At 35.5% G+C, this 25,481-nt stretch overlaps 2 protein-coding genes across 3 annotated transcripts; one reads left to right on the top strand and one right to left on the bottom strand.

The window, feature by feature from the left end:
- Positions 1–837: 837 nt before the first annotated feature.
- LOC104886599 (aminopeptidase M1) lies at positions 838–11,001 on the bottom strand. 2 transcript variants are annotated; one of them, XM_010671059.3, is made up of 19 exons: positions 10,710–11,001; positions 10,456–10,601; positions 10,058–10,160; positions 9,149–9,335; positions 8,967–9,060; positions 8,713–8,866; positions 8,513–8,617; positions 8,297–8,413; positions 8,103–8,216; positions 7,061–7,243; positions 6,669–6,924; positions 6,447–6,568; positions 6,275–6,372; positions 4,372–4,549; positions 2,014–2,128; positions 1,854–1,921; positions 1,698–1,772; positions 1,365–1,442; positions 838–1,288 (listed from the first exon to the last, which is right to left on the bottom strand). In XM_010671059.3, exons 1-19 carry the CDS (start codon positions 10,932–10,934, stop codon positions 1,112–1,114), a joined length of 2,595 nt encoding a protein of 864 aa, XP_010669361.1. In that variant the 5' UTR covers positions 10,935–11,001; the 3' UTR covers positions 838–1,111. The 2 variants fall into 2 exon arrangements, with proteins under 2 accessions (XP_010669361.1, XP_048495061.1); XM_048639104.2 differs by having other exon boundaries at positions 6,468–6,568.
- Positions 11,002–23,774: 12,773 nt separating this feature from the next.
- Positions 23,775–25,172, top strand: LOC130590515 (uncharacterized). Its single transcript, XM_057392990.1, has 5 exons — positions 23,775–24,062; positions 24,155–24,311; positions 24,607–24,660; positions 24,751–24,918; positions 25,123–25,172. Exons 1-5 carry the CDS (start codon positions 23,775–23,777, stop codon positions 25,170–25,172), a joined length of 717 nt encoding a protein of 238 aa, XP_057248973.1.
- Positions 25,173–25,481: the final 309 nt, after the last annotated feature.

Raw genomic sequence — 25,481 nt, 5'->3', positions numbered from 1 at the left:
ATAAACCCGGTTGAGCTAAATATATGAATATTGTTAGTGTTGCATTATATACGCTAAACTTGGAGGATATGGATTTTTGAGTTATAGTTTCATCAATATACCCCCTGCAATTAAGTATTTAAAACGAGAATTTGATTTCAATGCAAGTCACAAGTTCGTGAATGAACTCATATAGTCTATGAAATGGTTGTATCCAACATTTTGAAACCTGTAATGTATTAGTGTGGTTAGAGTATAGATAGAGGAAACAACTATGTCTGTAGAGGTGATTAATGCTGCAAACAAAAGCTTCGTTTGTTTATTAATATATCTAGGGGAGTTGCTAGATGTACACAAAGAAAAAATTGCCCAATACAAAATTGGAAATGAATAAATCTCTCATTATAGGAAAGTATTTTCATGTTATCCATCAGCTGATCATCAGAACAAGCTTATTATGCGTGCACAGCTCGACTCCTATACCTCATCATCATCATCATCATCATCATCATCATCATTGCCTAACATAGCCTACAGGCTACATGCATAATGAGTCGATACAAATCTGCCTTCAATAACCCATCATCATTCATTGGCTCAAATTAAATGCATGCATGCATGCATGCATGCAGTTTGGTGTTACAAACTTACATGTATTGCCAGATGCAGCAAGATCTTAGCTCATGGCCTTGCTAATAGATCTGCAGTCCGCAGTCTAGCATATACGTATGATGTGAGTCATGTGACATTCGGTAATTGAACATTGTTGGGTCTCTTTCTTTCCCAATATTTTATGCTCCTTTATACAAGTTGTGCACTATATAATGATATGTTAATCTAATATAACTGATGTAGTGATATCATAAAAGACCAGAAGTCTGCAACATTAATAAAAGACAGGATTTATGGTACATTTGCGAAATTCTAACTCTAATGATCAAACTCCATATTGGAGAAAAAACTCCCAACTAGAAAAACAAACAGGCGGCACTCCAGAGATCAACATCAAAGCCATGTTGGTCAAACAAGCTCAAGCCTGTATATTATCAATTACGCAGCAATTTGAGCTTTATTCTTGGGTTATTCACTGCGCGTTTCTTCTGAGAAACTTTTCCATGGATCCTATCATATTCTATGAACACATATCCTGGACAAGTTGTGCAAGACGGTTGTCCTTCTGAACAGCCTGAACCCACCTTGCATTGATTTGAACCCTTTCGAGACTCTGCCTCAAGGTTCTTGCAATTGTAGGCTTCATTCGACTTGCAAAGAACTCCTCGATTTCCTTTGCCTTTTCAGTTGTGGAAAACTAAGGAATGCCAATGAAAACCTTGTCAGCACAAAGAATGAGAATAGAGAGGGAATGAGGAGAGAAAGAGACGTACTGGTGACACAATTGTACTGATAAAACGAGTGATTAAATAGCCAGAGCCCCATGTTTTTGAAATGTAATCCCACTTGTCCTGTAAGCAGTACCGAGAAAGAAAGTTTAGCTAAACCGAACGTAAACAAATAACACAACTTATCAAGGCTGTCTAGATGAAGTTGTTCGTTCACAGTCACCAGTCTATATATTTAAACAAAACAAACCACAAATCTACCCTAAAAAAAAAAACTATAAATCTCCCCTCAAAAAACAAACAAACTATAAAGTATAAATCAATCCATCCAACATTTTGCAAAGAATTAAGGTATCTTTTAGTACATAGAAGATCTACCTGAAGCCATATCCAAGCAGTTTCACGCCCTTCCTTGCTCACTGAGAGTCCAAAGATAGCATCTTGACTCCGGACCTTTAATATAAATATTTCCAACACAAGTTATTGCATTGTTTTCTAATTTGGACATCAAAACATTCAGTAGGTTAAGCTTACCTCAGAAGATAACAAAAAGTTGAGAACTTCAAGTACAATATCTGGGTCTGGACATGATGCCAATGAACCTATAAGTCGCCAAAGAAGAAAAATTGCAGAAAACAAATTATGAGTTTAGCAGCCTCAGGATTATCAAATGACATATAGGTGATATTGTTACCTATAATACGCCCCTTCTCCTGGCTCAGATCAGTTTCTCTATATACTTTCAAAAGAGCTTCAAAAGCAGATCTATTTGATGCATTAACTTTCTGCATCACCGCAGTATATGTAGCCTGCATAATTTTTGAATAGGTGAACATTATGAGAATCAGTACTTGAAAACTATTTACTACAAGGATCAGCGATTAAGCAAAATGTGAGTATGAGCAAGGTCAGCTATGTGGAAGACAGGATATCTTCTGAGCACTAGACAACATCTCGAACTTCAGATGCCTAAATTGAAGCAGATGCGGCACAGAAGAACAAAAGTGACCATGGACACATTAATTGATTATTGGAACAAACATGATTGCATATTTAAGAGAAGACAAGGCAAGGAGCATCATTTCAACAACCTGACTCGAAGCAGAAGCAGAAGCACAAGTAGTAGAGAGCAGGGAAACACCCATGTGGAGTCAGGTGATAGGCGCCATATATGGACAAGACCTAGGGAATAGGTTTTCATTGTGCTTCTATCTCTTTTCATATTTGCTCACCCCTTAATTTTTCTTCACTTTTGGTTGTGGGCTCTACAAAAAGTTTGTGGACATTTGAACCCACAAACCAAACCAAAAAACCCGCAAAAAAATGGTTCAGTTTGAGGTTTGGTGCAGTTTAGACCAAACTCTGAACACCCTCCCTTGTTCACTTTTCCAAAGTGATTAGAAGGATCTGCTCAAGAACTTCACTCTAAGGTGATTCCAATCTCGAAGATCGGTTTTCCAGCTGTTTAAGATACAAATCTATATGAATCTAACAAGGTTCTACATCAAGATGTTTTGTCTGATACACAATATATAGGTGAGCGTTTATAGTTGGAAGTCCATTGGCTTGGTGACAGAGACAATCCCTCTAAGAACATCAAATGAACCTCGAGCAGTTTTTATTTGGATAGAATTTAACCTTACAAAAAAAGAAGTTGGACAATTACTCTAATTTATATCAGATAGTACTTTACCTCGCGGAGAGAACAACTATAATTTGTAGTGGCAACGTCCCAAATTTTTTATGCTAGCTCAATCAAGCTTAATTCATAGATAACATTCTTTGTTTTTTCAGTTTACTCACTTCCCCTTTCGGCTGTTGTGGGATATTTTTTAAGGTTTACCTAATGTTATCTCTGCCTTTCAAAGACATGATGAGACCCACCAACTAAAACTACAGCCTTTCTTTTTAAAGGCATGAGCCACCCACCATTCAATCGTTCTTTTGTTTTTGAACCAGCCTTGGACCATATGAAAACACCAGTGAGTAAGCGACGAAAAATAGAGGGAACATAAATGGATCTGGTTTTAGAATGGCTTACAAAACAGATTCAATAATATTAAATAGGAAAATTTGTCAGAAACAACCTTTTAAATACAAGTTTTTGCGAGAAACAACCTTTTAAAATCTGGCAAAATAAGACCTTGACCCATTTTCCGGACATTGACCAAGTATTTTGCGGCTTTGATTCACTAAAACCAAACATGGCAAGGCACGTAACAGACATTTCTTATGTTTCAATTCGATTTCCCTTCATATACTGATGAAGTCAACATCGGAAAATACTTGGTCAATTTCGAAAAATAGGGTTGAAACATAAGAGATGTAGTTCACGTGCACTCCACATGTTTGGTTTTAACAAGTCAACACTGAAAAATACTTGGTCAATGCCGAAAAATGGGTCGAGGTTATTGCTCGCAAAATATTTTCTTCTTAAGTTCTTTTGCCAGATTTTTTTTTAAAAGGTTGTTTCTCGCAAAAAGTTGTATTAAAAGGGTTGTTTCTGACAAATTTTCCTATAAAATATAAAATATTGATAAGATTCAACACAGACGTTATAATTCATCTCATGTATGCGAGAGGTAAGCTGATTTAGTATTACAAACTTAATATGCATTATCATCTTTGTCCTATTTAAAAGATTCATTTTTTAATTGATTACAACTTCCAAGGCATCTTAGGTGGCATAATTCCGCTTAAATGGATTTCAAGTAGCGCAACACATGATGTTAAACAAAGACACAAAGTGTCACAACCTCATAAGTTGTTTTTTTTGGAGTTCACTCAAAAATATTAGTTATTTGGTATTCTCCATTCATCCAGAAATAATAGTCACACATAATATGTTGGGAGTACTCCCTTATATTATTTTTCAGAATGATCCAACTAGTGTAAAGGGTCTCTCAGTGAAATAAGTATCCAGTATAATTAAAGATTGGACCACGAGACGTATATTACAGGAGTCACAAAGAAAATACACACAAGTGTATGCGTGGTTTATGTCAGGTATGTATGCATGTATGGGGAGAAGCCAGTTTATGTATTACAATACCTTTCTGGTATCAGGTGGTAGAAGTGGTGAGTCCCTGTCAGCACAAAATGCATCAAAACGCCTACTTGCTTCGTTCAGGGTACTTTCGTGCCCAAGCTGAGCAAGCACAGTCAATAGCTCCCCTCTCAACATGGCATCTAAGTGACTCTCACCTGGCGTAGACTCCCAGCCAAGTCTCCTGCATTTTTTTGAATAACAATGATCAAGAAGTGAATAAGAAAAGCTACAATGACAAATTCAGAGTCAAAATCAAGCTGCTAAGGCCCAGCCCAAACCTCCCATCTACTATACTTATAGCAGGAGAAGGAAAAAGGCTGTCGATGATAAGTGAGAGCACTTATCTACTGCTGAGATCACCAAGGGGGGAGGGGGGATATACTGTGAGCCAGGGGGAATATTATGGCAGGGAGTGGTTAGGCTGTTATGCCACCTGTCACCTTGTTAGGCCACTAGGGTCCACTCATGAGTAAATATCTTGTAATAAATAGCCAACTGGGAAGGAGAGAAATCTATCCAGAAATTGAGCAAGGTCATTTAGTGGGAGAGAAACTTCACCTCTCTAAAGTGATAGGATTGTAATTGTTGGTTACTCTGATCATCAATACAACTACTATTTGGGTGTGCCTAAATTCTAGCTTTCTTTTACTGTTGTTTGCTTATTTGGTGAGAATTTAAGTCAGATCTTAGCACAAGCTTCTCCTAGATCCCCAAGCATTGATGGGTTCAATTTAAGCAAGCATGACATAAGAAATGCAAACAAAAGATAAGTAGATAGGCAGACATCTTGACAGAAAACAAATAGGTTCACAATCCATCTCGAACTATCCCTCAACAACCTTGTGCACTCTATGCCCACACAAAGATGATCTTCAGCCAAGTGTTTCAATAAGAAAGAATATTCTAACATATGGTTGCTTAACTAGATTAACCAGGGTGGTCTAGAAAAAAAAGCACCCCCTTGCCACATTGGTATATAAACAGTCGACAGTGCTAGAGACTCTGTCGATAAATAAGAAGTGGACAATAGATGCTTATTCCGAAAAATAACAGTGTTAAAATGTCCCCAAGTAGTGAAGTTTTATACATATCCATTGTCACGGCCATATTATACAGACTATGCCAACTTTAACAGGCTCTAATCAAAGAGAAGCCATTGGCACGTCAGGATAACGGCACCACAGAAGAATCCGCTCACAAAGTTTTACATTAGTTGCTCCATATTGAGTTCAAAAAGGAGTTATTATCCATATAAACACAGAGAAACAGGAAGCTCCTTTTTTTCCTTCTCAGTAATGCATCAATGTTTCTTTAGATAGCTCTATACTAACTGGTACAAGGTAGAATGGTTAATTTGTTACTCAAACACAAGTCCTAAGCTCCTAAAGCGCAAACTTGGTGGGAATAAGGAAATGCCTTACGCTCTCTCGTCTACCACTAAAATTAAGTCAATGTCTATTATTGCACTACAGCACTTTCCTCTCATTCCCGTTGCTGTCTTCTTGGTTCAACTCCCAACCATTTCCAAACAAGAATACAATGATTACTCAAAACTCTACACAGCTATACACCATTTTAGTTCTCTGTTTCCACCTTTACTATTATTCTCTACCCTACCAAAAATGTCACTGTTAGAGAAGAATACAGTCTATACTGTCTCTGGGACTTCTTAAGGATCAATCATAAGGAAGAGCTAACAGGAACCCAGATGAACAACTTTTTAAGGTCACTTAGATAGAATTGCTTACATCCTAAAATTCTAAGATGCTGATCCCCAAAATAAATATAAATATAAGACTATAAATTTTGATTTGAAAGTTCCAACCATTTACATCAACCAAATTGTCATAAACACAACCATTGTTACCTATGCTTAGATGAATATACTCATATAGAAGATACTCACCTTGCCGGATACTCAAAAAGGCTGATTAAGAATTTTTTAAGGTTATCAACCAAATCAGGTGTAGCGTCAGCAACTATCCTCATAATTTTGTAGCTAATCTATGGACAGAGAAAAACAAAATCAGCAATTCGCACAATTAAGTTGCTTCAATCAGAAGTAAAGGTGTAATTACATTTATCAAATTGGAAAGAACAGTATATTCAGTTTCCTCTCTGAATGATGCCATCAAAGTCAATAAAGTAGTCATAGATTGCTGACCACTCGTACACAGGGCAAATGAATCATCCAAAACACCTGTTAGTGAGATATGCAATTATCAATCAATCAGCGACTTCAATGATTGAAAGAGAGATGTAAATTATTAATATAAGATGCGTAGACAAAGTCCTCTTACCAAATCTATCTGTTGCAGATAATTGGCTACTCTCTATAGCATGTCGAAGTCTAGCTTCAAGTTCTTCATCATATTTCACTCTATAAAACCCTGTTTGGTCCACATTAAGCTTAAACCAAGCAGACTCTTTAATATCAAGACTTCCAGACTTCTCTTTCAGGAGGTAACTACGGCGATTATCGTAGGATCCGCAACATAATGTGATTGGGACAATCCATTGGCTATCACCTGGGGAACCACTCAACAAAAAGAGTGACTGGATCCATTGCACAAAGTTAGATCCTAAGCAAATGTGAGAAAAACTATCAATAGTAAACGATCACATCAAGTTAACGAAAGAAAGTTTACGTCATTACGTGTAGCTAAGAGAGATTCAATCAAGTGCAATGTACCTGTTCTAGCTCCAGCTTTTGGTCAATCATCTTCACGGATACAACAGGATACCCTTTTTGCTGAGTCCATGAATTCATTAGTTCCTTCACTGGTTCAATGGATACCTCCTCAAGAACAGCCCATAAGTCTTCTGTCTTTGCATTTGAGCAAGCATATTTCTTTATATAGCATGCCAAAGCTCTCTGGTAGCAGCAATTAAGTTGAACATTAGAAAAATATATATACAAAAACGAGAAAGAATATTACAAAAAAGGCATATCACGGTGTCTATTTATTAAAGCAGCCAGGTTAGGGAGACAAAAGAAACTTTTAATGCAGAAACGCCACAAAGGTGCTTGCATAATATCACAGTAAACTGCACATAGCTTGTAGGGTGATATTTCAATCCTGCAACTGACATAGGAAGACCATGTAATCACCAACAAAATTCTTAGTTTCATTTAAATCAGTTATTTTTGCAGCTGAAATCACACACTAGAATGGAAGAATGTCCATTGGGAGCATTTACGAATAAAGATAGATCATTCCTAGCTGATAAATGGAATCCTATACTATTTTGAAGACCCTGATAGACGAAACAATGATAGTAGTAAAAACTTATACTTCCTCCGTTTCTAAATAAGTGCAGCATTTGCATAGTGTTTACTATTCACATATTGAACTTTAATTAGCTTTGGTGATTTACATTTTAGGAAAAACATAGTCATGTGGGATCTTGTTAGATTCGTCTGAATGTGAATTTTTTTGATATCAACTTTTTATAATTTTTACTTATTGATAATTGAAGATATTAATGGTTAAAATAATGCATTGGCAAACGTGAAAACAAGAAATGTTGCACTTATTTAGAAACAGAGGAAGTATTATATACTTAAGAAGTCAGATTCTGGAATATAAACGGCCCAAGGCAAATCAATGTGAACTGCATTTGAGATACAGCTGGAAAGAAGATTCAGTTTCAACAAGAGAGCAGAAACGAGAAGTCAAGAGCCTGCAGGAAATTGTGAAATTATAGTGGAAGTTGACATAACAGGAGAAAACCTGAAATGTATCTGCGCCAATATAGCTTTGAAGCATCCTGATGAGAGATGCACCTTTCCTATAACTGATGGCATCAAATATTTCATCAATTTCACTAGCATGATTGATCTCCACCTGGAAATATGAAACATTAGCATTATAAGGATATTTCAACATGATGTTGCACCTAGACAAGCAAACAATAGGACTAAAACCTCAATAGGATGTGATTCCGAAAGACCATCAAGCCTAAGCCCATCAGTAGTCTGGTCAAGAAACTGAGTCCAAATTTTCCATTCCGGAAACAAAGCATCAGCTGCTAGGTAGGATACCTTCAAAAAAAAAAAACAGTAATATTTAAAAAATCTGAATACTTCCTAGCTGAAATTTTGTGCAATTCAGAAATATGATTTTGAAGTATAGTTTAATACCCATGTAGCAAATCCCTCATTCAACCATAAATGAGTCCACCATTCCATAGTCACGAGATTCCCAAACCATTGATGAGCCAGTTCATGAGCAACCACAATAGCAACCTTAAAAAAAAAGCAAATTTTGTTATTGAATGTGACAGCCAGTAGAATAGTGAATAAAATCAAGTTGTAGTGCTCCTCCAGTAAAGCAAAATTACCCTTTGCTTGTTAGCAGCAGCAGAGTGCTTCTCATCATACAGCAAAGCATTTTCACGATACGTGACCAAACCATAATTCTCCATGGCACCAGCGGCAAAATCAGGTATAGCAATCATATCCAATTTGGGTAGGGCGTAAGGCACATCAAAATACCTTTCATAATTAGAAAAGTAAATCATATACCGCAACAAAAGAATATATAAGGAAAGATATATAATGCAAAATCATTAGTTTTAAAGTAAAGGCAAGTTACTTTCTATATAAATCAAGAGTCTTAACAGCCACCTCCAGAGCAAACTTCCCTTGGTCTGACTTGCCAACTTGACAATAGCATCTAACTTTAACACCTGTACGATAATAATAAAATGTGGTCATTATGATGCTCCATTCATTCATTGAAAGGTGACACTAGCAGCAGAAGCCAGGTTAGGATACCATCAGAGGCGTGACTTTCCACAAAATCAAACAAGCCCACAACTACAGCAACCAAGTATGTCGACATGATTGGTGATTCCTCGAAATAAACCGTCTTAAGATCCCCTTCTTTCTTTTCTTCAATGACAGGCATATTGGAGAGTGCTACAAGATTCGATGGAACATCTAGGGTAATCTTGAATGTAGCCTGAACAAAAAGGGAGACGGACAAGATGATAAACCAGAAGCCAAACACAAATTAGCCAAGCAAAACAAGCAATTGTCAATCAGACTGCAGATAACAGCTTGGTGGTTACCTGCCCATCTATATCGCTCTTGGCACACAAAACACACTATGAAAAAACTTACATCATCAATGGACTATTGAACACGTTATTCATACTGATGACACAAACCAACTCCAAGTATCAGGTCTGGCTATAATCAGTGAATTATATCTGATTTTTGCTCTAATTGAATCCTCATGCTTGTCTAATACCACCCAAAAATCATGCATAAAGTAGTTATGAGTCATGACCAGAGAAAAAGCCTTAACACTTAACAGGCTAATTTGTAGCTTGTAATAAATGGTGTTATTATAATAAACTTATATGTAGTTTGAAACTAAGTCTCATACCAATACCAATGGCAATTAAGCATCTTCCCCAAAATATTAAATTTTCTTCACAGATTTCCGTTACCACTTAAAGCCACATCTAAAGTGGTAATGTAGTTACGGAAATTTACTAAAAAAGAAAAAAACCCAACTAGGTGAAGATTTCCTTACAAGTTTACCTATAAATTCATCGCCATTACCACCATTCATTACCGCTAAACAAACAAACGATAAGACTATCGCAATATCGTAACACAGGAAAACAGATTTAGATTGTTGTAAAGCTAATGTCAACAGAAAGAAAAAGCAAAAACCTTAGCCGCTGGTTCATCCCAGCACGGAAAACATCGCCGCGCATCTGCTGGTTCAAATTGAGTAACTGCCATGTTCTTCTTCTCCCCATTGATCTCATATACACTAAACATAATTTTAAATTACAAAAAAGAAAAGAACAAAACTTTAACAACCCACAAAGTAAATCAACACTCAATAAGATGGTAAAAAACAATTCCAAATTAAACAAAAAATCTAAATGTAGATCAATTGATACATAATATGCCTAATTAAAAGTCCATGCAACAGGGCAACTAATCAAACCTTTTCCTCTTTTCCATCTCACTGATTCTTAGACGTCTCGAATCGAGTTAAACATCAGTAATACGAATAATAAACCCCAATTAAACATCAATTAGACAAAAAAATCAAAACTCACCTTCTGTAAAAACCCTTCATTTGATCATTTAGGGTTCCTTGAAAAGATATATTCAAAACCCCAATTCCAAGAGGAAGCTCCTCCCCAAATTCAACAACTAATATCTCATCTTCTTCAATCAATCCAACCCCAGATGCTCGAATTTCCTTTAAAAAAGAAACCTTTGTTAGCCTAATTATTGATAAAAGCATTACAAAAAATTAAAAAAAAAAATCTGATTGAAGTAAGATTGTTATGATTATTATTACTATTACCTTGGAAGTTGATTTGGGTATGAAGGAAACAGAAGAAGAATCAACATTAAGATCAGCAGCATTGAGAACGAGGTGTTTCGTGGGTGAAACGACATCGACGTCAATTGAAACGACGCCCTGGAATTTGCAAGTAGTAAGGTCGGGTTTGAGGCGGATGTCGTAGCGTTTTGGGGAAGCAAATTTGGGAAGACGAGATTGGGATTTGAAGTCTGAGTAAGATGCCATTGTTGCTTCTCTGTTTTTTTTTTTTTTTCAAGTGAGCAGAGAAAGATTGTGTAGTAGTACTACTTTTATAAAGTTCGACACATGTGAGTTTATGTTTATACTTTATACTTCCTCCGTTCCATAATAAGTGAAACATAGGGATTGTGCACAAGATTTAATAAACATCACTTTCAAAAGCCAAAAAGTCATAAAATACCCTTTTTATTATCAAAAGTAGGAGAGAGAAAGGCAAACCACACAAGTTTGTGATGGCCACTCTTGTCATTTTGTCACTTTCTTTTATCCATTTAAGGTATGTTTCACTTATTTTGAAACGTTCTAAAATAGTAAGTGTTTCACTTATTATGGAACGGAGGAAGTATACAACAAACGAGGCTTCGTCTAGGATGTTTGGGGGTTTAAAATTAGCAATTAGTAGATTATGGACCAAGGTGTAGGATGAGCATCCTACACCTTGTCCAAAACGCAAAATAAATTGAATAAAACGCAGGCTTTTCGTAAAGGCCTGAAGACTAATGTACAGGGTCTCAGTTGAGTAATGTACATGGGAAAGATTTAAAAAGAAACTGATTTGACCGTTACTGTTCATCAATTAATAACTGATTTGATGTCAACTGCAAATCACGTCGCCCCATATACTGTTCATCATATTTCTCATTTTCACACTCAACCTCCATATTTCATTCATCACTTTCTCTCTCTACCATTTTTCTCACTCTACCAATTTCTCTCTCTACATTTTCTCTCACCACCACCGCAATTCTCACCAAAAAAAACCGAATACTTCTTGCAATTCACACCAAAAATCTCCCATTACCACCAGAAAAAGTCACTAAGGCCCGCTAAAAGTTAAGACCCCCTAAAGTTAATCAATAGTTCAGACCTTTTAAAAATTATCACCCAAAGTTCAAACCTCTATTGTCAATTTTTCCTTTATTTTTTGGCAATTCAAAATTATTATTGACTACCAAAAAAAGATGGCAAAGTTACAACCAAACAAAACAACTACACCCACAGTAGAACAGACTCTACAAACTGGGTATTACCAACTGTAGAACAGACTCTACATAAGGCAAAAAAAGCTCAAAGGCCTCGACAAAGAAACTTAGTAAAGTAACAACTTTCTATCTTCTTCTTTACAAGAACAAGCAACCTGAAAAATGACATCCTTTACAACCTGATTGCTATCAACAAGTCTCCCATTAAAAATCTGGCTATTCCTTTGCTTCCAAACAGCATAAACCGTTTCAGTGAAGCACATAGCACAGAGTCTGGCAATTCTAGTACTACCCCTTGCTTTAGCAATAGCATTGTTGCACTCTTGGTCAAAAGTATTACCCTGGTCTATGGAATGTATGATATGACAAACATTCCTCCATATAGTTGTTGCATAAGAGCAAGCAAAAAACAAGTGTTGTGTACTTTCATCAGCATAATCACACAGGCTACAAGTTGTTCTACAAGGCACATTCCACTTGCTTAGTCTATCAGCAGTAGCAAGTCTATTGTGTAAAGCCATATATAAAATGAACTTGTTTTTGGGAGTTGCCTGGTTATTACATATCAATCTCTTCCAGTTGACCCTTTGATTCTCCCCCTGTAGCATCTTGTAAGTTTGCTTGATACTGAATTTGTCATCTTTAGTAATGGCATTCCATCCACCTAGAGGATTCGACATTTCTCTACTGTCAATGATCTTCCTTAGCAACCAGGATGAATTGCTATTAACATTCACAGTAGATTAGGTTAATCTTTTAATTTAATAAGCATACACCCATTTAACCCACAACCTATCTGCTTTAAAAGCAATAGCCCATAAAAGTTTAGGCATAGCTGCTTTGTTCCATGTGGCCATGTTGATTAAGTTCCTGCCCCACATGATTTAGGCTCATAAAATTTGCTCCAAGCTACATGAGCTTTTTTTGAATCAATAGTATTTCCTGTCCACACAAATCTTCTACAAATAGCTTCAACAACTTTGATCACTTTCTTTGGCAAGGGGAAGATATGTCCCTGGTAGTTTTGCATACTACTTAGAATACTCCTCACCAGTTAGAGCCTCCATGCATAGGACAACAACTTTGCAACCCACCCCTTGAGCTCTAGAGGTGATTCTCTCAATTAAAGGCTTGCATTGTGAGTAGGAGGGGATGGCAGTAGGACGGGTCAAGTAGGAGACCCCCCATCCCCGCCCAATTGGGACGGGAATGGGTCTAGGTTTGGCGGGGATGGGGCGGGGATGGGGATTAAAATTGTACCCGCAATGGGTGGTGGAGCGTGTGTGGATTTTATGTTATACCCGCCCCATCCCCGCCCGCCCCGCCCCACCCCAGCCCAACATATTTATTATTAAAATTCTACTTATATACATATATTACTAACGTATTTGAAGACACTTTTGAAATGTAATAAAACATTGCCTTTGTTAATGTATTTTAACTTTTCTTTTACTATATTATATTGTGATTTGTGAAATAGACAACTATAATAGGCTTATGGCATATTTTTTGGTGGATTTTTTACGGGGATGAAGTGGGTATGACGCGGGTGCGGGGGTGGGGCGGGGGTGGGTCTAGAATTTCCCCCTGCAATGGGTGGTGAGGCAGGGATGGGGATGGAATCTTTCCCCGCAATGGGTGGTGGGGCGGGGATGGGGATGAGAATTTAATGCGGGTGTGAGGGTACCATCCTCCGCACCCGTCCCGCCCAATTACCATCCCTATGAGTATGTAAGTTTTTTTGTACTTAAAGGTCTCCCTAGATACCTAAAAGGTAAAGTGCCTAAATTCATATTGTTGGTCTCTGCAAGGTTTGTTGCTTCTTCTTGTGACACCCCAGACAAGTATATGTTACTCTTCTCAGAACTAGCATGAAGCCCTGAAGCAACAGAGAATTTCTCAAAAGCATTACAAATCTTAGTAACTAGATTGTGGTATGCTCTGCAGAATAATAGCAGGTCATCTGCAAACATCAAGTGAGTAAGTTGTAGTCTTTCACAATTAGGATGATAATTGAAATCTGGGTTGGTTTTGAGTTCTCCCAAGCACCTGCTTAAATACTCCATGCAAAGGGCAAAGAGAAAGGGGGATATAGGGTCCCCTTGTCTCAGTCCCTTCTTAGCAGTGAAAGGAGTAGATGATTTGTCATTAACTAGAATAGAGTAGCTCACACTTTGCACACAAGCCATTATCCGAGCACTAAATTTACTAGGAAACCCCAGCTCCTCAAGCATAATACTTAAAAATGGTCACTCCACTGAATCATAAGCCTTTTTGATGTCTACTTTAAGACATCATCTAGGTGACATTCCCTTCCTATTGTATCCCCTGATCAGCTCTATAGCAAGGAGAATAACATCTACTTGTGATAAAGAAATTGACCCTTTACCTCTCACTATTCTATTGCCTAGAATAACATTTGCTTCACCAAAATCTTTCACTGAGAAGCTAGAAGAGAGAAAAACTTTGGTCTTTTTCACTTGTTCTAAATCAGTCTAAAAAATAAGCATATCATCAACATATAAGCAAATAACTCCATTACCGTTATTATCAAATTTACTATATATATACACACATTATGGATAAAGACAATCATTAGGCTCAATGACATAAAACCTATAGGTTTTGCTATGTTCCGCATAGCCTATAAAAATGCAATCACTTCCTTTTTCACCTATTGTTTCCTTTGCCCTACAACCCCATACCTTAAGGTAATTGAGATTAGGCTTTTTGTTACATCAAAGTTCATAAGGGGAAATCTCATTCCTTTTATTAGGAACTCGATTTAATATATAACATGTAGGTAGAATTGCATTACCCCAAAAACCGTCATTAAGACCTGAATTAGAAAGCATGGTGTTAACCATTTCTTTTAGAACCCTATTTTTCCTTTCCGCTATACCATTACTTTGAGGTGAGTATGGGACCGTTGTTTCATGAATTGCACCAATGAAACTAAAATAGCTAGGATTATAGTATTCATCACCCCTATCCGTCCGAAGTCTTTAACTTTTTCATTAAGTTAAAGTTCTACTTCAGTCTTAAAGATCTTAAACTTTTCTAGTACTTCATCTTTAGTAAATAATAAATATATGTAACAAAACCTTGAAAAATCATCAATAAAAGTTCACAATGTATTTTTTATTTTCGAAAGAAGGTGAACTATGAAAGTCACACAAGTCATTATGCACTAATTCTAGCAATACCGTTTGTCTAGTCGCACTAGGATAAGGATTCTTTGTAATCTTATTTAGCATGCATGTCTTACACTTATCTAAATTCAAATAGAAAGAAGCTATTAAACCTAGCTTAGACATGCCATATAATCTACGATAGTATACATGACATAATCGATTGTGCCATAGAGAAGAAACATCAAGCATGTAAATAAAACTAGTATCATTTGCATTAATATACTAAATTTAAACATACCATTAAAATAAAATCCATGTCCTACATAAATACCACCCTTGGAAACAATAAACTTGTTCGATTCAAATACAACTTTAAAATCAAATTTATTCAAAAGACCCTTTGACACTATAGTCTTCCTAACTTCCGGTACATAACAAACATCCCGGAGAGTTAAAGTCTTTCCCGAGGTCAGCAACAATTCTACTTGACCTATGCCCTTGGCCTTCACCGTAGAATCATTCCCCATATACAAGATTGGACCATCATCCAATTCTTTGAAAGACTTCAAGAAGTGCCTATTATTGCACACATGTCTAAAGTCCCCCGAATCTATCCACCGAGAGTAGTCATCAACCTGCACAAACATATTTTCAGAAATCATAAGGATATGAGTTAGCTCAAGTAGGTAGAGCGCTCCCCCTGGCCCCTGAGGTCAGGGGTTCGATCCTTACCCCCCACACTACAACAAATCATCACTTGTGCCACGAATTATGCCACGGGAAATCAAAATTCGTGGCATAATTGCATATAGCCACGGGAAAAATAAATAGTAAGACAAAATCTAAAGAAGAAGAAAAATTTATGCCATGGGTAAATAATTTCCCGTGGCAAATATCAAAGTTATGCCACGGGTAGATATTTTCTTGTGGCAAACTTTAAACTTCAGCTAAGAGTAAGAAATTTTTCGTGGCAAACATACATCAATGCCACGATTTTTGCCACATTACAAATTTTCGTGGCTAACTCTATTTTGACCACTGGAAAATAGAACATAGTGGCTTATAATTTCATGGCAATAAATATACCTTTCATCACTAATTTAGCCATCTAACTTTATTATTCTATATAAAAGTATATTAAACATAATACATATTAAAAGTAGGGTATATGTGGTCCATTTTTGTTAAAATACTTTAACATTTTTTATAGAAATGTTGAGTTTTTTTTTCGAAAAAAAGTGTTCAACAATCAACTAGGAACACATAAATCTATCTATAAATAATGCCTTTTAAGTAAATAAATTTGTTGTAAATTTATTAACTTATTTATTCTTCTTTATAATTATTTTCAAATTAACTTATTAAACACACATATTTAAGCATAGTTGGTGAGATCAAATAATTTGGTGAGATCGTGAACTATTATCATTGAGAGCAGTTTCACCCACTTGTCTTTGAGCTGAGAAACAAATAATAAGTTACTCTTTTAGGTAAGAAAATCTAAAGGAACTAAGGCTCACTACCTTTTAAACATTCCTTACGGTTACGGCCTTAGTCTTACCCTCGCATACGCTAATCGCGTCTAAGATGTAGGTCATTAGTAGCAGTTTCTTCCACCAGCTTCTCAACAAATAATAATCGCAATCTCAAAGACACATACTTAAACGTAAAATTCAGATCAAATTTTTTTGTAATTTCCAAAATATTTGGCGCTAATCTATGGCGGTAGAAGGAATTTTGGCCGAGTTAAACCTACTCGGTTGAGGCTGAGTTATTTCTCACATTTATCTAACTCTATTCTTCTTACCTTCAAATTCTGCCATTAATTCTCACACCATCACACAGATTCCACCACTGTAATTCATGAATGAAATTTGACGATCGGCTTCTCCCTCACACCGGTCATTGGTAAGATTGCAATTCAATCGATTGGTTTTTATGAATTTGTATGCTTTGCAATTCAAGCATTGTTGTTTGACTATCGTTTCTTTGCATTCAATTACTCTAGATTCTACGCGTTTCACCTCGTCATCAGTCTAACGCAATTCACCGGTCCTTCATCTTGTAGAATTGCGCGTTTTGAACTGGTAATTCTTCATTCATCTCTTTATCCATGTTGTATATAAAATATTTTAGGGACCTGTACATTACAGAACAGTATTCTTTATTCATTCCTTGCGTTTGAACTGTTGGATTATTTTAGGATTTATGTTTGCAATTTTCGATTGTGTTACTGTTTAGTTTCTAAAGATATCTTCTTAAAACAATATAATCTTCTTGAACTTGAAGCACCCATCAAAGTTTGTGGTAAATTTTTCATTGGATTTTGCTTTAATTCTATATTTTGCACTTTTTCGATTGTGGGTACTGTTATTTATTCATTATTTTCGTCTTTTTGTTCTTTTTAATAGTGGGCAATTTTGATAATTGTACTAATTGCTATAGTTTGCAATTTTTCGATTGTGGGTGTTGTTTGTTTGTTCTAACAGTTGGTAATTCTGCTAATAATAGTACTTAATTTTTCACCTGTTAATTAATAATTATTGATGTGGGATTTGCTTTTAAAATCTTGGCAATTAATTTGTTGAATGGTGGGTTTAGATGCATGTTTTGCTATTAGTTGACTTTTTTGTACTGTGATTATATGATTTGTTTGGCCCTGACTGTGTATTTAACATAGTGATACTCTTATTGTGTGAGCTTGCTGTTTGCAATTTGATAAAATTGACAAATCTTGCGTTGGCGATCTTAGTAAGACCTTTTCACTTTATAAAGACAATCAGTATGTATACTGCATGTATCTAGATTCTAGAAGGGTATAGCTTTGGTTTAGAACAGGATGGAGAGGTGAAGGTTTCTTTCTTTTAACTTGAGGGGGAAGGGGAGGAGTGTAAAACAGGAGGAACTGTTTTTATCAGTATTTATATCCTTAAGTGACTATTTATTGATGTAATAGTAAAGTTGCTCACTAATTCTTGAAACGAATTTTATTTTGCTTGTTAGCAAGTCCTTTAAGAGTTGGATTTATCAAGTAAATTGTGGATCAAAATCCTAAATCTGATAGTGTGGATCAACAAATTTCATGCTGGGCAGTTTCTGGTCAACTGTTCCATGGACATGGCTAGATATATCTGAAAGGGGCTCCTCAATCCCGGTCCATATCTTCTGTCAATTTTGTACGGTTTTCATCTTGAAAGTTTAAATTGTCTTACCCGAGTATCTCAGTCCTATCGTTATATTTAGTGTGAATTGCGAACCACGGTGAAAGAGGTCATAATAATGCGGAGACGGGTTTAAACATGGTTAGGAATAATTTTATCATTAATAATACAGAGGCGGGCATATACAGGGAAAATAATCATGGGAAACTGTGCAAAGCAGGGAGAATATATTGAAACTGAGGGAGTACTAGGTACTAGAAGCACATAAAATGCATGGTATGATAATCTGTAATGGAAAAGATTACTTATAATGAGTAATTGAAATTTTATGACATATATAGAACCTTTTAATATAATGTATTATAGGTGGGTCTTGTGTAATTTGTATTCTTTACAATTTGAAATTCTAGCTTAAGTAACCTATTTATACTTCTACAAGATCTGCTTATCTCTACATACGGGTTGTAAAAAGATAAATCTGCTGTGTAGAAATGTGGTACTCACCATGGAATCTTTCTCCTAAGTCCTCCACTAAAGAGATACAAATATATATATATATATATATATATATATATATATATATATATATATATAATATATATATATATATATATATATACATGAGAAATGAGAATGAATCTCAACCATACGATTGGATTAGAGTTACAACACTTGTTAACTAGAGTTGTACCCCCCTAAAAAATTCTTAGCCCAAAAAAAAAAATTTTTTTTCGATTTTTTTTTGCTTCTAATATTCATTTTTCAAAGTTACATCACTTTTTCATTAGAGTTACTTCACTTATTCATAAGAGTTATATCGCGTAAAATTCATTCTTATTTCTCATGTAAGTATGCATTCTCATATGAACTCATTCTACAATATATAAATACATACATATATTTTTAAAAATTGGTAAGAAGAATTCCTGTGGGCCCAAACAAATCACACAATAAGAGTATCCCTAAGGCTCACTGCCTTTTAATAATACAAGACATGATTTTGCTGATGATGAGATTTATCTTGTCATAATTTGAACGAATTGTAACACATTTTAAATGAATGAGATCAAGGTGTGAAGTTCATTATATTTAGCTTTTAGTATGATTGGGTAATTAATGAGAGAGGACATTCAAACTAAGTAAAATTGATTTTTACCAATTAAGATTTTTGTTTTACTAACTAAATCTGATTTTTGCTTATTAAATCTCTTTTTTGTTTTACCAATCACTAAATCTGATCTTTGCCATCTAGTTTGAGTTTCCTATGTGCTTGCTTGAAGTTGGTATTTGAGATTGTGTATTTAAAATTCGAAACTATAATAAACAAACGAAATACTTAGTTTCATCTGCTTTCCATATTTTAGCTTAAGCAAATTTCTCATTTTTTCTACGACATGATTTAGTACTTTCCGATTACTCTATTATTTGTTGCTTCTTTGTTTGCTGTAATTGATTGTCCTAATTTCAAACTTGAACTATATATATTAGTGTCATTTCTAATTAATAAATATTTTATATTGTTTATCTTGTAGTAAGAAATCTTCTCAATAATGGATGATTCAGATGTCCAAAAGAAAAGGTTACAGTGGATGGAATTTGAAAATAGATTTGATGATTTATATGTAAATGGAGTTAATGAGTTTCTTGACTATGCTTTCAGTAATTTGGCCTTAAGTAGTGACATAGGAGAAGAGGATAAAAAGGTACCTTGCCCTTGTAATCGGTGCAACAATAGTCGACATAAAACAAGGGAAGAAATCTATAATGATTTGCTACTTAATGGCATTGTGCGAAGTTATGTTCGTTGGATTTATCATGGAGAATATAAACCCCCACTTAAAAGAAGTAGAAATGATTTAGGTGAAGGTAGTAGTGATGATATTTTAGGATGATCCATGAAAAATTTAGTCCTGGAGTCTCGAATAATGATGTAGATGATGATCTTGATGAAGAGCAACAATCAACCGAGGCCAGCCTTCCTAAGTACACTAAGGGTACGAAAGAGGCAAGGATCTTTGAAAATTTGATGAGAGATGCTCACAAAACCTTATACCCTGGTTGTGACGAGTTCTCCAAATTGTCATTCATCTTGAATTATTTCAAATCAAATGCATGGATAGCATGACTAATAAAGCTTTTACTAGTATGCTTCAAATGTTCAAGAGTGCTTTACCCAAAGGTGCTGATGTGCCATCGAATTATTATGAAGCACGAAAGATGATAACTGATCTCGGCTTCAACTATGAGAAAATAGAAGCATGTGAACATGACTGCATGCTATTTTGGAAGGAGAACGCTGATTTAGAAAAATGTTCCATTTGTGGTACAAATCGCAATAGATCTTGTCCGAAAGTCTTACGTTATTTCCCACTAAAACCAAGGTTGCAAAGGTTGTTCATGTCATCCAAAACATCGAATGACATGAGATGGCATTTTGATAAACGTGAAGATGATGGAGTCCTGAAGCACCCCGCCGACAGTGAGGCATGGAAGCATTTTGATAAAGAAACATACTATGTTTGCTTCGGACTCTCGTAATGTAAGGTTGGGTTTAGCTAGTGATGGGTTCAATCCATTTGGTGGGCTTAGAAGTGACTATAGTATATGGCCTGTAGTTCTTGTTGTGTATAACTTGCCTCCATGGATGTGTATGAAACAACCGTACAGTATACTATCTTTGTTGATTCCCGGAAAAAGTGGGCCAGGCAATAACATTGATGTGTACTTGCAACCATTAATTGAGGAGCTAAAGGAGTTGTGGGAAACGGGCGCTATGACTTATGATGCTTCTCAGAATTCATATTTTCATATGCATGCTGCATTATTGTGGACTATCAACGATTTTCCAGCATATGCTAACTTGTCAGGATGGTCTACCAAGGGTTATAAGGCATGTCCTCGTTGTATGAATGAAACTAGCTCCATTAGATTACCAAATCAAGGATCATGTTGTTATATGGATACTCGTCGCTTTCTTCCAACAGACCATAAATGGAGATTTAGTAAATCTTTTAATGGGAAAATAGAAACAAGGGGTCCTCCTAAAAAGACATCTGGAACTGATATTTTAACTCAAGTTAGGGACCTCGAAGACATGAAATTTGGAAAAAATGAAATTTCTCAAAAAGAGATGATAACTGGAAGAAGAAAAGTATATTTTTTCAATTGCCTTATTGGAGTACCCTTTTGATTCGTCACAATCTTGATGTCATGCATATTGAAAAGAATGTCCTAGACAACATTCTTGGCACGTTGCTAGATATTGAGGGAAATCAAAAGATACTTTAAAGGCTAGACACGATTGAAGCGTGTGAAAATTATGAAGCATTTATCTCCGAAATTGAAAGATGGAAAATGGCATATTCCTCCTGCATCTTACACTTTGTCTAAGGCTGAAAAGGAAAAGGTTTGTAAGGTCTTAGAGGCTATGAAGGTTCCAGATGGGTATTCTTCCAACATTTCAAAGTGCATAAATCTTGAAAAGCGAAAAATATGGGGTCTTAAAACCCATGATTGTCATGTGCTAATGGAACAACTATTGCCGCTTGCAATTCGGGGAGTGTCACAACCGAAAGTGTATGATGTTATAGTGAAGTTAAGTTCCTTTTTTAAGGACCTTTGTTCCAGGACACTAAATTCAAAAGACTTGGATGATCTTGAAAGTGAAATTGTTATCACTCTATGTGAGATGGAAAGGATTTTCCTTCCCTCTTTTTTTACTGTCATGGTCCACTTGTGTGTTCACTTGGTTGAGGAAACAAAAATTGGTGGACCCGTTCAATATCGTTGGATGTATCCAATTGAAAGGTAATACTTACATAATTTTTTTAATTCACTTGACTTTCCAAGTAATTAAACATTTTTTCTTAAAAACATTATAATTTTTAGGCTTATGCGCAAATTTAAGTGCTATGTTCGAAACAAAAGTAGGCCAGAAGGTTCTATTGCTGAAGGCTACATCATTGAGGAATGTATGCTTTTTTGTTCAAAGTATCTACATGACATAGAAACAAGATTTACTCAACTTGAAAGGAACGCTGACGAAGATAGTGACGATTATCAAGGTTTATCAATATTTGCACCATGTGGTACTCCTTTGGGGAAGGCCAAATGTAGATCTCTTTCAGAAGAAGAGTTGACTCAAGTCCAAGAATATGTAATCAAAAACTGTGAAAAAACTTAATGTATGATTTTTTTATATATATTTTTAAATATCTTCAAAAAAGTTAAATCCTTTATTATGTATGACGAATGTTCTTTTTTTCCCATAGGGAATATGAACAAGGGTCGTTTGACAAAAATTTGATAGAATGGTTCCGTGAACGGGTATGTCAAAAGTTTGGTTATGTTAGTTTTTACCTTTGGATGATACTAGGTTGATGATTTTTTTTCTTTGTTTTTAAAGGTCATGGATTTACCTCAGGAAGGTGATGATCAAGTGGTAAAAGATTTACGAACATTGGCTTTAGGTCCTTTGAAAGGTGTTCAATGTTTCAATGGATGCCTTGGAAATGGTTTTAGATTTCATACAAAGGATACTGAAAGAAAGAGGGTTAACCAAAATAGTGGTGTTATGGTGAAAAGTATTTTTGGGGCTAGGGAAGATGACTATTTTGGAATCCTTACTGAAATACTTGAGGTACAATATTTGGATGGAAAACGTGTGATTTTGTTTCGTTGCGATTGGTGGGATGTTCACAAGGTTGGTAGAGGAATCAAGGTTGACAAACATGGCTATGTTAGTGTCAATAGTCAACGTTTGTTACCTACTAAAGAACCTTTTGTGCTTATGTCCCAAGCACAACAAGTTTTCTATGTCAATGATGAACTTGATCCCAATTGGTTTATTGTCGTGAAGACCCAACCAAGGCATCACTACAATGTTTCAGAAAAGGAATTAATTGAACCAGATGAGGATGCAGTACAACAAAATCAAGCGGGGACCTCTCATGTTACATTTGTGTCACCAACAGATGTGGAGGACATTGATGATCACATTGTTGGAATAAGAAATGATATTGGTGATATGATGGTAGATGCTACCGAGGAAAATCACCCTAAAGAATATGATGAGAATGAAGGTGTTATTTTTTATGATGACGATGATGATCTCGAGGATGATAGTGAGAATGACACTGAAAGTGATGAGGATAGTGATGATGATATTGATTTATCATGATATAAATCTTTGTTTTTTTGCCTTTTCTTTTATCCTTTGGATTGTTGAACTCAATTTGGTTGTTTAGTTTTTTTTCTCATTAGTAACCTAATGTTTTAGGAGTAATAATTATATTGTTGTTATTACGTTTATTAATTGAAGTGTTAGTTTCTACTCATGAGTAATAATTATCTTAATGTTCTGCCTCTATACATGTGTTCTTCACTATACATCTGTATATCTTTGTAGGAGTTAAAAATAGAATACTTGTCTTGTTTATTTGATATAAATTTGCGAAATTATGGCAACATGTATGTGTTGCCTTCGACATTTAATAATTATGTAAAACAATAATAAATTCATTTTGGGTATTTTTAAACAGATTTCAAATGGCTAAAGGCAGAGGAAACACAAGTTCAAAGGAGGTGTCTAATTACGAAAAACAACGATTGATGACAATTCAAGCTAATAAAGAGAAAATGCAATCCCTGGGCATAAAACATCTCGCGTCATCTTTGACAAGCTTGGTTGAAAATACGAAGGAGAATAAAAGAAACAAGAAAAGAAAAGCTACCCAAGAAGATGATGACTTTGTCCCTGAAGATGATGATATTCGTCATGATGAATATGTAGATAAGGAATGTGAAACAGAGGTCCGACTGCCAATTTCAACAAGGGTATTTACTTATACAGTGCATGATATTTTTTAATAATGACTTAGTAGTTTTGGACTTTTGGTTATTCGTTAATGAATTTGTATTTATTGCAGGCTAATACTAAGAAGGCAAAAGGACACGAAAGAAGTAGTTTTATTCCACCAAGGTCAATTGCCAAGTTTCTTAAGATGAATAAGAAGCAGCAAGAAGCCTTAATGGGAAACGATGAATTGGAATCAGTTTCAAAAGCCTTACAGATTGTAAAAAAAGGTCCATCTATATGCTTTTTGTTTATTTCAATATATTTTAATATAGCACAACAACTGGTACTTTTGTTATAATATAGTTGCGTTGAGCCATTTTTTTTGGTGTATTTTGATTATTGTCCCAAGTTAAATCATTTTTTACTCCAAATTTATACGTAGCCATTGGAAGCAGTCATCAATTGAGTAACACTGAAGGCAATGATGATGGTATTATTCCCTTCAAGCTTCTATATTTGCGACTCAATTAGTTAATGTCAACCATTTGAAATTTTTATTTTTTTTGTCCATTTTTAATGTAGATATGTCGGGTCAAGAATTGAGTGGAAACCATAAAGATGTTGAAATAGAGACAGGTAAAGACATGTACAATGACTATTATTATGCTTTTGAGATTGTATTACGGGAAACCAATTTTTTTTTTCATTTTCACTTATTTATACCAGAAAATGCGGAGGATAGAACAAATAGAGACAATATGGAGACAAACTATGACCAAGATAGACAAGTTGGTGAAGTCGGGGGACCGGAGTACGCATCTCCACATGATCTTAATCAGGCATTAATGAGCTTCACAAACCCTTCGAATACTCAAGGGGATCATATTTTATCTGGTATGACTTGTAATTTTCTTGCAAATAATGTAATTTTCGAATACTGAAGGGAAGGTGTGTGTGCAGGGAGGGTGTGTGTGCAGGGAGGGTGTGTGTGCAAGCAGGGGGCTGTGTGCAGCAGCAGTGGGGAGTATGTGGGTCAGATTGGTCGGGTTGGTTGTGGGTCTGTCATACTTTCAGCTTTCAAGTTGGGTTTATGTGCAGGTTGGGCTAGGTTGGCGTCGATTTACACTTCTTCAACACATGATTTCTAATCAGGTTTCATGTCTAAAGCAGCATGTAGTATAAACTGGTGCTGCTGTGCAGTATCTTCTTTCTGGAAAATTCAGCAAAATGGAACATTATTTGTCCAATAATTTTCAGCATACAAAAATAGCTTAGTTAGTATACAAAAATAACTTAGTCAATACTGATGTAGTAAGCAAGGATTCTATCGAAAGAGGTGACAGCATGAAATCAAATTTATACATTAAAAGAGTTATACACCCACATATGAGTAGCTTTCAGAAGAACACAAAATAACTAAAAAGAAGATGACAAGTTTTCCTTAAGCAGAAGGCTAT

This window comes from Beta vulgaris, chromosome 2 (genome assembly GCF_026745355.1).
Source record: "Beta vulgaris subsp. vulgaris cultivar EL10 chromosome 2, EL10.2, whole genome shotgun sequence".
Lineage (NCBI taxonomy): Eukaryota > Viridiplantae > Streptophyta > Magnoliopsida > Caryophyllales > Amaranthaceae > Beta > Beta vulgaris.
Note: the sequence above shows the minus strand (reverse complement) of the source record. Positions and strands in the feature narration are given on the sequence as shown.